General features: G+C 51.2%; 2 protein-coding genes across 2 annotated transcripts; one reads left to right on the forward strand and one right to left on the reverse strand.

Moving 5' to 3' along the window:
- The first annotated feature begins 8,909 nt into the window (after positions 1-8,909).
- On the forward strand, positions 8,910-9,876 carry Bola2b (bolA family member 2B). Its single transcript, XM_003478225.5, has 3 exons — positions 8,910-9,111; positions 9,199-9,296; positions 9,539-9,876. The coding sequence occupies exons 1-3, from the start codon at positions 9,049-9,051 to the stop codon at positions 9,636-9,638; spliced, it is 261 nt and encodes an 86-aa protein (XP_003478273.2). The 5' UTR covers positions 8,910-9,048; the 3' UTR covers positions 9,639-9,876.
- An 862-nt stretch (positions 9,877-10,738) lies between these two features.
- Positions 10,739-16,372, reverse strand: Coro1a (coronin 1A). Its single transcript, XM_003478226.5, has 11 exons — positions 16,220-16,372; positions 14,543-14,741; positions 13,307-13,429; positions 13,096-13,225; positions 12,821-13,005; positions 12,553-12,672; positions 12,211-12,315; positions 11,952-12,097; positions 11,779-11,836; positions 11,465-11,680; positions 10,739-10,951 (listed from the first exon to the last, which is right to left on the reverse strand). The coding sequence occupies exons 2-11, from the start codon at positions 14,738-14,740 to the stop codon at positions 10,847-10,849; spliced, it is 1,386 nt and encodes a 461-aa protein (XP_003478274.1). The 5' UTR covers position 14,741; positions 16,220-16,372; the 3' UTR covers positions 10,739-10,846.
- Positions 16,373-16,904: the final 532 nt, after the last annotated feature.

The following is a 16,904-nucleotide window of genomic DNA, read 5'->3' on the forward strand; positions in this document are numbered from 1 at the left end:
CGCATTTACCTCAGGGTGTCAAAAATGTGCCAACTCTATTTGATGAGGCCCTGAGGAGGGACCTGCAAGATTTTTGGGCAGAACATCCCTCCCTCCATCACAGTGCCTCAATATGTAGATGACTTACTACTGGCCACCACAGATTTGTCCTCTTGTCTGGAAGCCCATGGAGGCCCTACTGAGAGACTTGGACAAATTGGGCTATCGAGTTTCTGCCAAAAAGACACAGCTCTGCCTGCCCAAAGTCACTTATCTGGGGTATATATTTTTTAAAAATGGCCTTTGTCCGACAAAAGGATTGAGGCTATCTTAAAAATCCCTTCCCCAAAGACTAAACATCAAGTTAGAGAATTTCTAGGTGCCTTGAGCTGTTGCTGGTTGTGGATCCTGGGTTTTGCTGAAATGGCCCAGCCACTCTACACCTTTACTGGAGGGATCCATCCAGACCTTTAACCTGCACTGAGTTAGAGGAACAGCTTTCAGTGATTTAAAACAGGCTCTCATGAATGCTCCAGACCTTGCTCTTCCTGACTTACATGTGGCTGAGAGTCATGGGATAGCAAAAAGGGTCTTAACACAGTACCTAGGACTCTGGAAGAGGCTTGTTGCCTGTCTCGCCGTCTGATTAGACCCCATGGCTACTGGGTGGCCAAATTGCCCACAGACAATTGCAGCCACCACAATACTCACCAGGGAAGCCACTAAGTTGACTTTTGGACCAGAGACCCCAAATAGTAGTACCACATGCTATGGAGACACTATTGTGGTCGCCTCCTGATAGATGGCCTTCCAACACTTGCATTGTCCAGTACCAACCCCTTTTACTGGATACTGACTGCACTGAATTTCTGTCTACCTCTGCTCTTAATCCAGTGACCCTCCTTCCTGATGATGACCCCTCAATGCCACTACATAATTATATGGACATTGTTGATTCAGTTTCAAGCCTGTGAGCTGACCTGACTGATGTCCTACTTGCCCTGCCTGAAGACATTCTTTTCACAAGTGACAACAGTTACCTCCAAGGTACTTGAGTGCCAAGAGCTACAATGACCACTGAAACTGAGGTAATATGCGCCCAAGATTTAAGGTCGGGAACTTCAGCTCAGTGGACAAAACTGATAGCCCTTACTCAAGCCCTAAGATGGGGACAAATAGTTGGTATTCTTTTGCTACCATCCACATTCATGGAGCCATTTATCAGATAAGAGGACTATTAACCTCAGCAGGAACAAAGATCAAGAATGCCCCCAAGATCTTAGACCTCCTAGCTGCCATTTGGTTGCCTCAAAAGGTTGCCATTATACATTGTTTGGGGCACCAACGAGAAGACACCCCAATAGCTCATGGAAATGCCCTCACTGATAAGACAGCCAGAGAGTCGCACTAAAACCAGTGGGGCCTATAATCCTCCTTCCAGCTCTCCTGCCACCCGTACTACCCAAGCTGTCTTACTCAGATTCAGACTTGAGATTAGCCAAGAGCTTAGAGGCCCAACTCTCTCTGGAGGGCTGGCAGACCTTACCAGATGGGCGAATTCTCATCCCAAAATCTTTAGGCCTCCACCTTATCCAGGACACTCATCAAGCCACCAGGCCACTTAAGAGAAACTACATTATTCTGAGGACATAATTTTATCCCTAAATTATCTCACCTGACTAAAGAGGTCAGCCAAAAATGCCCACAATGTCTTCGAGTAAACCCTAAGCTGGCTCACATTGGTTTCAAAAGAGATAAGCACTTACCCCTGGAGACCACTGAGAGATAGACTTTACTGAAATAGGCCCAGGAAGAGGAGGACATAAATATCTCTTAGTTCTTGTAGACACATTCACAGGATGGACTGAAGGATTCGCCACTTGGACTGAATCAGTTCTCATAGTAGCTAAGAAACTCCTCTATGAGATAGTGCCTCTATTCGGTTTGCCCACCTCCCTGGGGTCCGACAATGGCCCAGCGTTCACAGCTCAGATCACTCAAAATTTAGCTGTAGCAGGGGCTGGGGATTTAGCTCAGCGGCATAAGCGCCTGCCATGCAAAGTGTACGGTTGTGAGTTCGATCCCTGGTACCGATAAAAAAGAAAAAGACAAAAAAAAAATTTAGCTGCAGCTTTAAAAATTAATTGGAAATTGGGGCTGGGGATTTAGCTCAGTGGCATAAACTTCTGCCTTGCAAGCAGGGAGTCATGAGTTCGATCCCTGGTACCAATAAAATTTTTTAAAAAATAAAATCAATTGGAAATTACACTGTGCCTACTGGCCTCAAAGTTCAGGCCAAGTAGAAAATAAACAGAACCATGAAGGTAACTATTTCAAAACTGGCTCTTGAGACTGGTGAAAACTGGGTAAGCCTCCTTGCTTTTGCCCTTCTGCCTGTACGATGTACCCCCTATCTCCAGAGCATTAGTCCTTTTGAGGCCATGAACTGCCAACCACCCCCTTTGATTCCCCATGTCCTAAGGGGGAACTTGTTAAGTCCTTATAGCCCTTCTTGCGCTCAACCCACCACTTGTTCTGGAGTCACCAGACCATTCCTGAAAGACCTGATGAGCCCCTAGCAGCTTAACCTGGTGATCAAATCTACATCAAAAGGACACAGCCCACAATCCCTAGGCACCTTCTGGGAAGGACCCTATACAGTCACCTTGAAGGTTGCTGGAAAGAGCCATTGGATTCATCACTCCCACTTCAAGCCTGTAGGACCAGAGACTCCAGCTAAGTGAACTATCAAAAAGTCTTCTGACCCTTTAAAGGTTACGCTCCAAAGATGCAGACCCTAAGTTTGTTTGTAAGTATAATCTTCTTTATTCCACCCATTCCCACAAAAAACCATCGCCCTGTAGCTTATATGTGGGTTATGACTAGAACTTCAGATGGAGTAACTCTAGCCTCTACCAGAAGCCTCGGGAATCTCTTTCTTAATGTCACCCTCTGTTCAATCATGGGGAAGGCTGACACAGAAACCTTAAATGCACCTTGCCTTGCCTCCTGGATTCCGGCTGGTCTTTTCTCATCAGACCCAAATATTCCCTCCTACTTGTCCGGCGATCTCTAAAGTGGACGGATGTTCCACTGGTTCTCGGTTGAACCTGTGCCACTATTATTGTTGCTACCAAACTGCTTGGGATTGTGATACTGTAGCCCCCTGGTCAGATGATAACCCTTATCTGTCAGCTAGGCATAACTCCCATAAGGGCTATATTTTATTTTGGCCTAAACAATCAGAAGATTCTTCCTGGAATGGAGGAAAAACTTGGGGCATTTGACTCTGTGTCACTGGGTGGGATCCTGGTTCACTCTTTACCATCCAGAGAAAACCAGGAAGTACTCCGATCCATTCAAAACCTATAGGTCCCTTTCGGTGGGCTTGCCCTACCACCAAAGGGGTTTCCCACTCAAGTGGTTACCTCTGCCATGAGTTTCCTTCTCTCTCCATCTATGCCCAAACAATCTCTTCATGCCCCTGCACAATAACACCCTGAGAGCCCTGTCTTGCCCTACCACCAAAGGGGTTTCCCACTCAAGTGGTTACCTCTGCCATGAGTTTCCTTCTCTCTCCATCTATGCCCAAACAATCTCTTCATGCCCCTGCACAATAACACCCTGAGAGCCCTGTCTTGCCCTACCACCAAAGGGGTTTCCCACTCAAGTGGTTACCTCTGCCATGAGTTCCCTTCTCTCTCCATCTATGCCCAAACAATCTCTTCATGCCCCTGCACAATTACAACCTGAGAGCCCCGTCTTCCAATCTCTGGAACTGATGTTTAAGTTACTTAATAGTTCATCCCCCAATATTACTCGAGACTGATTATGCTTAAATTCTGAGCTCCCTATTACATGGGACTTGCTGTGAATGCAACTGTTAGGACTAACAATCTAACCCAGATTGTAAACACCTCAAACCATGATTCTAGTTCTTCATGATGGTGGGGGCAGGGACCTAAGTCCCTCACTTTGGGAAAAATTCAGGGCTCTGGACTTTGTATTCTGTCTGTAAACTTCCCCCTTGAAGCACTCCCTATTTTGAATTAATTGTAATTCAACTGTATGTGCAAAATGTCTCTTAACCCCTCAACCAACATTTAGTCTCCCCACCAGGAACTTAGTTTGCCCGTACAAATGGACTCACCCTTCCACTCATCTTGCCGTCTTCACTGGACCTAACCCTGGACTCTGTATCTTAACTCATGTTCTTCCCCAAGTGTACTGGTATTCTGGAAGAGGGAGGGAGCATATGGGGTTATCCAACCTCACAAGAAAAAAGAGGGCCCCAGTCCTAATTCCTGCCCTTTTGGGATTAGGAGTAGCTGGCCACAGCACTAGAAACCACAGCCCTCAGAGTGGGAGACCAAAATTACCGGATACTAAGCAAACATCACCTGGGCACACCTGAACACAATGTTCATCTCTTGGAGAAGTCTCTAAATTCCCTGGCTGAGAACCGGTGAGGTCTAGACCTCCTATTCTTGAAACAGGGAGGTCTGTCCTTGGTGAATCTTGATACTTTTACACCAACCATTCAGGAGTCATTAGGGACAGTCTTAGTTCAGAAGGTGCCTAGCTGATAGGAAAAATGAGAGGCACCGTCAACAGAGTTGGTATGAAAATTTGTTCTCCATTACCCCATGGCTGACCAGACTACTCTCAGCTCTGGCAGGACCCTTGGGTTTCCTCCTACTGGCCATTACTATTGGCCCCTGCATGATAGATTGTTTAATGCGTTATATCCAAAGCCAAGTCCAGTCTATTAAATTAATGGTTATATGTTCTCAATATGAGGAACTGCGAAATGTAGATGAGGAAGATGACTTTTAAAAGGATGACCAGGAGTCAAGAATTTGATTCATGCACTAAAACCAGTGGGGAATGTTTGGCTTGGCGTAACTAATGCCATCTTGAGCCCCGCATTTAACTAGTGCCCTGTATTCAGGAAAATGGAAAATTACTCAGGGTATAAGTCCCATGAGAAAATCAGAATAAGCTGTACCTACAGGAGAAAAATTAACCTGCTCAACAAAAGAAGCAGGATACAGGTGTCAACCAAAAATTAATGAAAGATGCGAGCTAAATTGTTTCCAACAGGATGTCTTTTGTGATTCTCTCTGTTAAGAACTCTGTAACTTTCTAGTTCGGTGCCTCTTGTTTGGACCCTGAAATGGGGAAGGGGGATGTGTCTGTATACAAGTGGTCCTGAGCTCAGTTAATTAAGTTTCAAATTTATTAATTTGGCTGCTCAGGTTTCTATATTGTTGTTCATGAACCCACTCAGCCTGTCTGCCTTGGCATTTCTGTCTTGGAACCTCCAACCATTTGACTGAATCCTCTGAAAACCCTAAAGTAAAATAAACCTCCCCTCTTTAAGAGTTTTGGCTATTGTGAATTCTGTCCCAGTATAATCGTTAACCATTGCACCAATTGCAGTACGAAATGCCAACTGGTTTAGCACAGTTCTGGGTATGATTAAATGAACTTATTGAAGAAGGAAGACCTACCTTGGGTGTGAGTGGCAACCACCTACTGGCGTGTAGCCTGAATGGAATAAAAAAGGAAGGAGGAGGAAGTCTTGCTTCTGTGTCTGTGGAGGAGTTTCAGTGTTTACCTTTGCCTTGGGATGTGCACCTCCAGGCTTTCAGCACAGACTCTTCAGTTTCCAGCGTAGATCCTCCAGCTTCCCCACACAAATGCCAACAGCTCTGCAGTAAGCTCCAGGTCTTCCACCTTGACAGGATTTTGAGCTCTCCTGCATGCAGACAACCTTTGCTTTCTTCCATAGCTAACTCTGCAGGTGGCCAACATAAGCTTATCTTGTAAATCCTATTAAATCTGTTATTCTATGGAACACTAATTGATATACCCCATGACAAGAAAGTGACTAATATAAAACCACTTTTCTGCCACTGATTGTCTCAGAAGAGACTAATGCTTTTTATGAGTGACAATTTAAGGTCCCAGGAGTTTCTTTGCACTTTGTACTTATGGTGGTTTCTGATTATGTAATGATTATTCTGCCCATGTTTCCTTTATTCAGGCCTCTCCACAAATACCAAAGTCACCCTTAACTGAGATTTTTTTTTTATTGTACTCAAGTAAACACTTTCCAGAACCCAGGCACAAGAAGGACAGAAAAGGAATAGTGGCCAGTTAGAGACACTTGAGGATCAGATCTCCAGCAGCTCTGTCCAGTGTCCCTGTGGAGACAAGTTGACCAAAGGCAGCTATCTTAGATACTTTTCTCACTGCTGAGACAAAATATATGACACACAAAATTAGAAGAAGAAAGGTTTATTTTGGTTTACAGTTTGTAGAAGTTTCAATTCATAATCGGCTGGCTCCAGGCAGGGTGAATGGTGGCATGGCAGAGGCGCATCACAGAGGAGAAACAGTCCATGGCAAGCAGCAAGCAACAACTAACAAACAGGGACCCTCTTTCTGTCCCCTGTATCCTATCCAGGATAGCTGTCCTTAGGACAGGTAGCACTTACACCTGGGGTGGAGCACCCTTAATCTTACGCAGAACTATGACAAACCAATTAGTGGGCTAATTTAATAACCAAACACCCTTGGTCCCAGCATCACACTCTAAATCCAGCCACCTCTGAAAAGTTCCACCTATGAGACTTTGGGGGACATCTAGACCCAAGCCATAATAGCAGCCTAGAGATGGAGAGGCAAGTGTGAGCAGGGCATCCTTACTTCTTCTAAATCCAAGATGTCATCCTCCTGTCAAGGGCCCACACAGTCAAAGCAGGTGTCCTCAGATCAGAGAGTTTTTACAGTGAGTAAAATGGGTCTAACTACAACCAGCCTATAGGATTACAAGTTGGATGAGATGATACAGAATCAGACATCACAAGCCCCTTCCAGCCTGGGCTCTGGGTACCAAGGTGAGGACTCAGCTGGCCTGGCCTGGACCACTGGGCACCCTCACCCTGGAATAGATATGGCTTGGGAAGAAGGGACCAGACTCACCTAGGACAATGACCCTTTAGGGGCACAAGCTGCCCTGGCTCTGCCTGGAGGAACTCCTCTGCAAGGCAGATCACATGGGCCTGCAGGTGTCAGCTGGGATGGGGACAATGCAGAGGGCCCTCTTCATCCCATTGGAGGTGGCAGGCAGTAAAGGGGTGCAGGGAATCATTTACTTACATTGACAGAAGCACAAGAACTCCCTCCTGGATTTAGGGTGAAGGGTGGGGAGCCTGATGACAAAACTTGCTACAGTTACGCTAAGTTAGACAGAGTTCAGGGGAGAAAAGGGCAGAGATGTGCACAACAAAGACTCAGTTTTAGAGTGCCAGGAAGACCTCCTGAGAAGGTGGCTTGAAGGCAGTGTGTTCTTATCTCCCAAGATCTACTGAAGAGCCTTCCAGCCACCTTGCGCCTTTCACTGTGCTGTTGCCCCCATGTTCACGGACCCCAATAATGAGGATTCAGGCAGGCAGTATTACTCTAGACAGCTAAGTTCGATAGGAATTAATAGGCAGTCAGGGAGGGATTGGCCCATCGAGGAAATCAGAGCAGAAGAGACACAAGACTGGAGCTGGAGGCAAATTTGAGGGGAGCCAGGCCTCAAGATGGCAACACAACAGCCAGGCATACAAGCCTCACTAGAGATAACCTGAAGCTTAAATGATAACTAGAATTAGCAGCACTTGGGCCAGTGAGCCCAGACACATAGGTGGGTGACTGAAACATCTAGGCCGTCCTCCTGTCCTTTTCCAGGAATGCCTAATGATGTTCGCCGTGCACTATAGCTACGTGCCTCCTTACTTTGTTGCATCGATATGAGGTAAATTTTTTTTTACTTTAATTTTTTTTTAATTTTTATTTAAGGAGAAAAGAAAAGAAAGAAAAAAAAACAGTGAAGGGGTACAAGTTATACAGATTTACAGAAGAAAAAAATGCGCAGTAGGAAATCACTAGTTAATGGATTACATATTGCCATCTTAGAAATAATTGTTCAAGTCACAAAATTAAAGCTTGTAGAGTGGACATTCCAACAATGATACTGCAAACAGTTCTGTTCAATGATCCAATAAAACTCTGTGATATCATTTTCTATCTTATACATTTAAATATACATGCAGTTATATAGTTCAGAGCACTTTCTTTTCCTCTCTTTTGTACAGTGACTATTACACATTTTGGGATATGAGGTAAATTTATACCTATAGACTGGTTGTAGTTGGACCCACATCATAATTTTGCTATGTACAATATCCGTGGACAAAGCGCCTCAATGGCCACCCACTAAGGACCCCTCTTGGGAATCTAGGAGATACTGTTTTGTTTTAAAGTAACTAATTTAGTGGTACATTTTAGGTATACATAATGATCACAAGTATACACAATGATCATATTCATCACAGGGAATTTGTACCCATATATGATATAACTTGATGCATTTTTTTCCCTCCCATTCCTCTACCTTTGCTTGCCGACTTCATTCCTTAATGTTGCAAGACCACGAGCTCACTCTATACCGCAACACCAGAGCAGGTAGATGCTGATGAAGTCCCTCGACCTCGCCACGCCTTTTACAGGGACCATCAGGACTTTATAGATTATGGTCCGGAGCCGAAGGCTGATTTTGGTTACCGAAGGTTGATTTCGAAGCCCGGGGATGACTGGATTGCTAGGGCAGCAAGAGGCTTGTTTAGGGAAAAGCACTCTGGGCGATCGCGAGGCAGTCTGGACGCCTCAGGAACCAGGCTTCGGGCACCCTCTCCTGGAGGAACCTCGCAGGCAAACTCAGACACAGAACAACCCCCCGGGAGGGCGGAGGGGGTTGCGCAGGTGCTCCAACCAATCAGCGTCCGCTCCGCAGAGTCCTTCCTCTCGTGGACTCTGATTGGCTAATACTGCTTAACGCTCAAACCCTTCACTTTGCGAAAACCCAACCCGTGTAAGGGCGGAAGTGCGTTCAGAGGCCTTAGTAAGGGCGGAAAGAGATGTTCTAGCGGAAGCGGCTGTGGTTAGGACCAAAAGTAGAGTGCCGGTCCTGAGGTTGGTCGTGTCCTGCCGGGCTGCACCACTTCGGTTGCAGTCATGGAACTCAGTGCCAGTTCCCTGCGGGATAAGTTGCAGCGGGACCTGGAGGCGGACCACGTGGTGAGTTGAGCCCTCAGAATTCACCTGGTCAGGAAAAAGGCGTCCTGTGAGCCGGTTCCACATGGTCTCCATTCTTCTACCCCGTAGGAGGTGGAGGACACGACTCCGAACCGTTGTGCGACGAGCTTCCGAGTCCTCGTGGTGTCGACTAAATTCGAGGGGAAGCCGCTGCTTCAGAGACATCGGTGAGCCCCCGAAACTTGCATGATCACGCCCCGGCCACTCCCTTGCCTCCTTCATCCTAGCTCCCTCATCTTTGCAAGGAGGCCCAGCGTCTCCAGTCTCCTACTACCGGTCTCCACGCGCTCCCACGTCTTGGAGACAGACTACCGCCTGAGAAACTCCTCCAGTCTCTTGGGTCACTCTAGCACTGGCCACTGCGACCCAAGCCTCGGCCTGCCATTTCCGAACCCCTCTCTTACCTCAGGCTGGTGAACGAATGTCTAGCAGAAGAACTCCCGCACATCCATGCCTTTGAGCAGAAAACCCTGACCCCAGAACAGTGGACCCGTGAGCGTCAGAAATGAGGGATGAAGGCCTGCACAGCCATTAAATTATGTATTAGGGCCGGCTCTTGTGTCGTGTGTTGTGTGTGAGAGTCACCCTGAGGCTGACTGTAGGGCTTGGCTTCTCGGTTTTGTCTCTGCCCTTTGTTTTACCTTGAACAAGCTGCTTACCCCTATCTGGGGCATGTGCCCTCCCTTATATGAAAGTTTTGTCCTTAACTCCTTTCCAAGCGTGCCTATTAAACCTCTTTACATACCCCTCAGGGTCTGAACTTCCATTTCCCACCCAGTCCCCTGAGAGCTGGGGCTTCCCACTCTCTGCCAGCCTTGAAGATGCAGAGATGAAGCAAGATGAGGTGGTGCACAGCTGCAGTCCCAGCACTCCAGAGGCTGAGGTGGGAGTGCCTGTGTGATGTGAACAAGCTCTGCAGTGGCCAAAACACCTATTCCAGCAATTTTGTGTTGTGCCAGCCCAGGGTGTTACCCAGTAAATTGGGCACTGAAATTTAGCCTCACACCCCACCTTGACAGATGTGGTCTAGCCAGGTCTCTCTCTCCTGGGGGCCAGGCCCAGGTGGAACCCCCAGGAGGCATTAGCACTGTTGTTAAGATGAAGAGATGTAAGTCTTGATTCAGAATCTGTCCTTCAGCCAGCCAGTCCCTTGCTCTATGCCTGTTTCTTCACCTATAAACCAGGGCTAGGCTGTTACAATGGTTCTAAGTTTTTTCCTGACGGAGTTGTTTTTATCCATGGGCTGCAGTTTGCAAGATGACCAGGGTATGAGTGCCTGTGGGTTCATTTGCTCACAAGCAGCAGAGCCAGGAGGGCTGCATTCAACCTGATGTTTTGGGTGGCTGAGAAAAGCAGGTTTGGAGCAAGTATTTCCCAACCAGGTCTTAAATAGCTCAGACCTGCTAGTCCTGAGAATGGGCTAGGAAAGAAAGAGTGGGCTTGTAGCCCATATTAGCATGGGTGGGTCTTGCCCACTGATTCCTGTTCCTGTGATGTAGGGCACTTAGAGTTGACCACCAATCTTCATCAAGGAGTAAGAGCAGGAGCTCAAAGACAGGTCAGTTCACCAGACCCCGTATCCAGTGAACAGTCATCAGAGTCTTAGAGGTACCAGAAAATAAAGCCATCTTTATTTATTTTTTTTTTCCTTATCTGTTATGCCAGCCTGACTTGGGTAGGTGTGCGTGGCTGGCCCCAGCTGAAAGCCCTGTGTTAGCTATTTGCCCTGGACTGCCTCCTCCAGTCTGTCCAAGCGCTTCTGTAGCTCCTGCACCGTGGCTTGCAGCTTCTTCATCTCCTCCTCCATCCGGGACATGGCATCCTAGAGGACCCAGCACTGTATTAGGCCCAGGATTTCCCTTACCATGGTGTCTGCTCAGTCTTTCCTGAAAGGCCAAGTCTAGAGCTTGGACTCTTGCTTGCTTCCTTTTTTTTTTTTTCCCCCACTTCGGTTTTTTGAGACCGGGGCTCACTATGTAGTTCAAGCTGGCCTTGAACTCACTATGTAGCTCAGGCTAGCCTTGAATTTGTGACAATCCTCTTGCCTCAGCCTCCCAAGGGCTGGGATTACAGGTGTGTACCACTACACCCGGCTGGGGTTTGGACCCTTCTGTCTCTCAGCTGCTGCCCAGAAAGCTGCAGGCCTATAAGCCTGAAACCTGCTTTTGAGGACTCAGGATCACACACTGCTAGCCCCCAAAAGAGCCCTGACACTGTGAGTTTGGGATGCCCCAAACATCAGCCTCCTTTCACTGGGGCACTGAGTGCCTGCATACTTGCTCTGCCCTTTCCCATTGCTGCACCCTAGTTCCCCAGGTCCCCACCCGCTTCTTACTGCACTAGAGGTGCCACTAGCTTCTGGTGCTGCCTTTCTGCGTGAGCTGTCCAGGCCCCGGTTGACCCGTAGCTCCCGGCTCTTTGGGGGTACGTAGCCATCCTTGAGGGAGATGAGGAGGGGCCCAGCATCCCGACCACCTAGCCACTCCTCAGCTGTGAGGGCAGGGTCAGGTCCTGCAGTGGGTGGATAGAGGTCCTCCTGGAACAGGTCAGACTGTGGGCAAGGCCAAGGTTAGTTAGCTGAGTGGTAATGCCCCACAACCACCCAGGGTTGCTACCCAGCTAACTCAGGGAGGGGTATGGGGGCATCACCTTTCTAGGCACTGTCATGGCAATGGGCTCACACTTGCGCTCATGTAGCTTGTAGAATCTGTGGAAACAGGAAGGTGAGCAGTACCCGCAGTGTGATGGGGCAGAGACTGAATGTCAGCATGGGGATCAGTGCTGCCCCAGAAGCATGCTGGGTCAGGGTCAGGGTGAGTCACCTGGCAATCTCACACTTGTTCACCTCCAGGCCACGTTTGGGCATGTAGCCCATGCCACGCTGGGACTCCTTGGAACTGAACATGGAGAGATAGTGCAGGAATGGGGCTTCAGAGGTGATCTCAAAGTACCGGATAGAGCTGTCACCCTACAGGTAGTTCATGCAAAGGCAGAGTCAGCACCAGCAGGGGCCTGTAGCCTTGGTCCACTTCAAGCTCTTCTTGCCTACTTCCCCGCCCCTGTACCTCTTAACTCACCCACCTTGCCACAGAGGTACACAATATTGGTGTCAGGGTCAAAGAAGGGCAGCAGGACTCCACTGCTTGTGTCCAGTTCCTGTAGGGACAGTGGCTCATCCAGGTGCTTCTGCAGAGATAGGGAGGAGGTAAGAATGGGCAGGGCCATGTCAAGCCTAGGGGTGATGACCCACATACTGAGCAGTGACTGGGTAAGGGCCTTCACATTCCAATCAGTGGAAATTCTCATCTCATAGATGGGTAGACAGGCTCAGGGCCTTCCAGCCTTGCAAAAGGCTTGACCGGGATTCCACCTCCAGCTTGATTCTTTGCCCTGGGGCCCTCTATATCATGTCTCTGCACTCACTGTGTCCCACAGTGCCACCTGCCGCTCGCTCATGCGGCTGAAACCTGTGGTCAAGATCTTTCCTTCTGATACAAACACAGCATGCACAGGCCGAGTCCCTTCATGGGGACGATCCTTCTCCTGCAAGAGAGTGGTGTTAGGCAGGGCACCTGCAGCCATCCGAGGGACCAGCCCACAGCTGGGGCAGTGGGGGGCTGCATGCAAGGATCTGGTAGATGTTGGGTAGGAGGAACAATGGTGCCAGGAGTTAAGGTTCATGGCAACTCACAGCCACAATAGTGCCTTTTCGGGGCTCGATGATGCGCACACGCTTGTCACGGCAGGAAGTACAGATGAGGCCACCATCTCGGCTCCAGTCCACGCTATAGATGGTGTCTGGGTGCACGTCTGGGCCCAGTGTCAGCACAGCTGCCCCGGTACCCACGTCCCACACCAGGATCACATTATCACATCCTGCACAATCACCCCAGTGTCAGAAAGCCATGAACCTCCTGCCCTCATTTGTGGCAGCCACCAATACCCCTCTTCCCCCTCTTACAGCACCTGCACTGAGGAGCACATTCTGGGCTGTGGGGTGCCAGGCCACAATGCCAACACGCTTAGTGTGGCCCTCCAAGGTGACAACGGGCTCCCTCAGAGGCACCACCAGACCCCCATCAGGGATCTCCCATACCTGCAGGGAAGAGTGGGTGAGTCCTTAGGGCATCAAATCCACCGTGGGGATCCCCCAGCCCCCGAGTCCCCCACCACTCACCATCACTGTACAGTCCTCAGAGCCACTGGCAATGACGTTGTCATTGTGTGGGCACCAGGCGATGTCCAGCACAGGGGCTGTGTGGCCACAGACCATAGGCACATTCTTGTCCACTCGTCCAGTCTAGAGGGCACAGCAGGGCTTTTGACCGAGGGGCTTTGACCCTCTAAACCCAGTCCAGCTGCCCCAACCCTCGAGGGGGGGACACAGGAAGGCTCTGGGGTCCCAGGGAAGCAGAGGCAGGCCAGGGCCTGGGATGGGAAAGGTGTGTGCTCTTTGACCCAGGTCTAGAAACCCTGGCCATGAGCAGTGAAGAGTGAGGCGTGCCATGGTATGGCAGAGCCTGGCCAAGATCTTTCCTGTCTCTGCCTCAGTCTCCTATGTACTCTGAGGGCCGGCATCCTACCACCACCCTGTTTCCCCTGAGCTCCCCTTCAGGGGTGTAACAGGCCAGTCCCTACACCCTCACAGTTGGAAGGCCACAGTTCTCCAGGGAAGAAGTGTGGAAAGTGGTGCTTGTGTGTGCAGGGATTTGGCCTGCTGAGTGGAGGGTAGCTGGGAGGTCTGTCACAACTGGCCCCAGACAGCAGCAGAGGTTTGGAAATGGCCTCTTCCAGGGTGGCTGCTTCCGCAGGGCTTCCTGTGTGAGAGCGTGCGGGGCGAGGGCCCAGCTCTCACCCAACAACCACTTCCTCTTCTCTTTGCTTCCATCGGCCCTTTTAAGGTAACAATTTAAGGCCTGTCTCCCCTTCCTGTCTCAACCCCCAAAGGGCACAGGAGTGCGGGGGGCAGCTGCTCAGAGGGAGGAGGAGGCCTGTTGCATCATCCCCACCTGTGAGCAGGGGCCCACCACTAACTGGGTCCTTACGAGCTCTGCCTAGTTCCCCAGACAGGCCCAGACCTGGACTCCTGGGTCCTGAGAATATGCTGGGCCCCACCACATCCCCCCATGGGAGAAAGGTCCAGAATGAGGCTTTGAAGACCTCATCCTGGTCTGCAGGTTTCTGTGATTCCTCACGTGCCCTCTGTGAGCTCCAGTTTCCATAGAAGCTTTGCCTGCTGGAGCAGGGGGTCACAGAAGGCATATTGACCCAGCCCAGCTTTACAGATAACTACACTGAGAGGCACAAGGAGGCTTGGTGACAGTCACCTGCACAGGATGCCACAGAGCCACTGGATGGTACAGGCCTCCTGTCATGTGGACAAGCTGATGTCCTTAGGGCTCCAGAGGCTCACCTTGCTCAAAGGCAGCACCAGGAAAGCTCCTCCCCCACTGGCCTCACAGATGAGGGCCACGAACTTGGGGTTGACAGCGCAGAAGCCGCTGTCCCAGGTGGTCTGTGAGACACGCACATCCTCGTAGCACTGATCTGCCTTGGCTGGCTGTCCAAACACATGGCGGAACTTGCTGGAACGCACCACCTGCCGGCTCATCCTGGGGGCATACACAGTAGGTGTTTTTGTCCTTCAGGTCATGTCTGACCTTAGAGTCTCTCCTATCCCCAACACCCTTAAGTCTGGTGTTTAGAACCCAGCATCATGTCTGGGGTACCCTTCCTGTATCTCCCACCTCCATGCTCATTCTTCTGAGCTCATTTCTGTCTCACCTACCTCAGGCCACTCTGAGCCACACTTTCACTCCTGTACTCTCAGCCCCTAGAACCAAACCTGGAATATAGCACTGAGGACGTTTGTTGACTTACTGGCTGTTGGATGCAAAGCATTTCCTTTCCAATGGTTCAGACACAGGAGCATCAGCACAGATGGCCCAAGGGAAAATTCTCACCTACTGACTATCCAGAGCCCACGCCCCTCACCCACATAGGGAGACTCCTAAGGCCAGGGCAGAGCTGGCTCTCCCTGTTCCCTGTGTCCCAGTCCCAGTGGTGGGTGGGCCTGCCAGGGACGGAATGAAGCAGCTGGATAGTTTCCCCAGTAGGTCTCTGGGCATCAGAAGCAGCAGTGGCTCAGGTCCCAGTATTTCCTCCCCACTCCTTTGCCTCTCGCCTCTGCTCAGAAGAAGCAGGTGCCCTTAATAAGCACCATCTCCACCCCCACTATAACTGCACAGAAGAAGGGAGAAGCCCACACTGGCTTCTTGCGTCCAGCTGGGATCCTCTCCCCCACCAGTGCTGAGGAGAGCACAAGCAAAGCCAAAGGGGTCCTGTCCGCTTTCTAGGCCCATTTGGGGGCCCAACTGCACACTTTGCTTCTCAGTGAAGGGTCCTGTGCGCCATGTGAGGGCACCTTCCCTGCCCAAAGCCTTTGTCACCGCCGGCCTCATCCAGTCCTGGCCCTTTCTTTCTGGGTGCTCCAGCCCTCCCTGGCCGCTCAAGGAGGTCCCCAGGTCTGCCTTTCCAGGAGCAGGTGAAGAGCACTGGTGAAAAGCCCTGGGCTCCAAGAAGCCTGTCAGTCGCAGGTGAGCAGGGAAAGGGAAGCCTAAACCAAGGGTGGGGGCACAGGAAGCCATCGCCCCACCCGTCTCCTCCCCCACCCAGGTACCAGGCCCAGAAACCACGGAAAGGGGAACTTGGTCTTTTCTTGTTTTGCTCTCAAGGCCTTCCTGTGTCCGAGCTTAGGGCAGCTGCTCCACTGTCCCCACCCCGGCCCTAGCCGCTACCGTCCATTCAGGGGAACCCGCGTTCCTGGCGGTCCCTGGCGCGTGCCCACCTCCATCTTGGGCGCAGCAGTCGTTGCCCTCACCCCGGGTCCTCCGTGCCCCTCCACCGGCTGCTCGCACTCCTCAGCACCGGGGCTCCCCGCGGGGTGACCGGCCAGCGCCCGGAAGGCAGAGGCAGCCAGGTTGCCCTGACAGCCCGCCCGCCCCCGCAGCCGGCTGCTGCGCCCACGCGCGCCGCCCCACAGGTGGTCGTAGCCACAGTGCTCAGCCCGCTCCCCGGGACGCAGCCTTACCTGCTGCAGGAGGTGAGCGCACCCCACAACTGGAGGGGGAAGGGGAAGAGGAAGGTGCGGAGGAGCCGGAGACCAGCCCGCTGAGGATGCTGTCAAGACAATGAATGAGAAGCCGCTGAGCGCCGCCTCCTCGGCGTGGCAGCGCCCCTTCGGGGCGGGGCTCGGCCTGGCCCTGCCCTCCGCTGGCTGGCGCCGCTGCCCTCCATCCTTCCTCCCTTCGCTCGGCCACGCTGCCCGGCCAGCCCACACAGGTGCTGCAGTTACCAGGAGTCACATCTGCTCCCCAGTGTCACTGGGCGCGCCCAGAAGCCCACCAGTGTCTCCTTGCCCACTTTGCCCTCGCTCACCTAGGCTGCAGGCCCGGTGCCCTGCCCAGCAGGCCAAGCGGATGGGGAACTGGAACAGGGGCTCAAAGAGGGGAGCCCAGGGGCCTGCGCTCTGGCTCTCACAGGCCTAACGGGTGGCCTTGGGTGACAATGCACCTCCCAGGACTCAGGTCGTCATCCCAGGCACCGTGGCCTCCTGCTTCCCAGAGTGGAAGCAAAGAATAAATGCTGCGGGCTGCCAGGGGTCACGGAGACCAAAGGGCTGCCCCAACCCTTAGGAGCTCTAGGCCTGGCCTGACAAGAGGAGTGGCACCCACCCAGACAGATTACTTCCCCCACACACGTGGGCTCTAGAGGAG

Source organism: Cavia porcellus, unplaced genomic scaffold (assembly GCF_034190915.1).
Source record: "Cavia porcellus strain 051 isolate PalLab524CR breed Dunkin Hartley unplaced genomic scaffold, mCavPor4.1 scaffold_16, whole genome shotgun sequence".
Lineage (NCBI taxonomy): Eukaryota > Metazoa > Chordata > Mammalia > Rodentia > Caviidae > Cavia > Cavia porcellus.

Coding starts and splice junctions, on each gene's coding strand:
- Bola2b (XM_003478225.5), top strand. CDS start 9,049: ATGGAACTCAGTGCCAGTTCCCTGCGGGATAAGTTGCAGCGGGACCTG. Junction 9,112..9,198: donor ACCTGGAGGCGGACCACGTG/GTGAGTTGAGCC, acceptor TCTACCCCGTAG/GAGGTGGAGGACACGACTCC. Junction 9,297..9,538: donor CCGCTGCTTCAGAGACATCG/GTGAGCCCCCGA, acceptor CTCTTACCTCAG/GCTGGTGAACGAATGTCTAG.
- Coro1a (XM_003478226.5), bottom strand. CDS start 14,740: ATGAGCCGGCAGGTGGTGCGTTCCAGCAAGTTCCGCCATGTGTTTGGA. Junction 11,837..11,951: donor AACAAGTGTGAGATTGCCAG/GTGACTCACCCT, acceptor CTGTTTCCACAG/ATTCTACAAGCTACATGAGC. Junction 11,681..11,778: donor CCATGACAGTGCCTAGAAAG/GTGATGCCCCCA, acceptor CCTTGCCCACAG/TCTGACCTGTTCCAGGAGGA.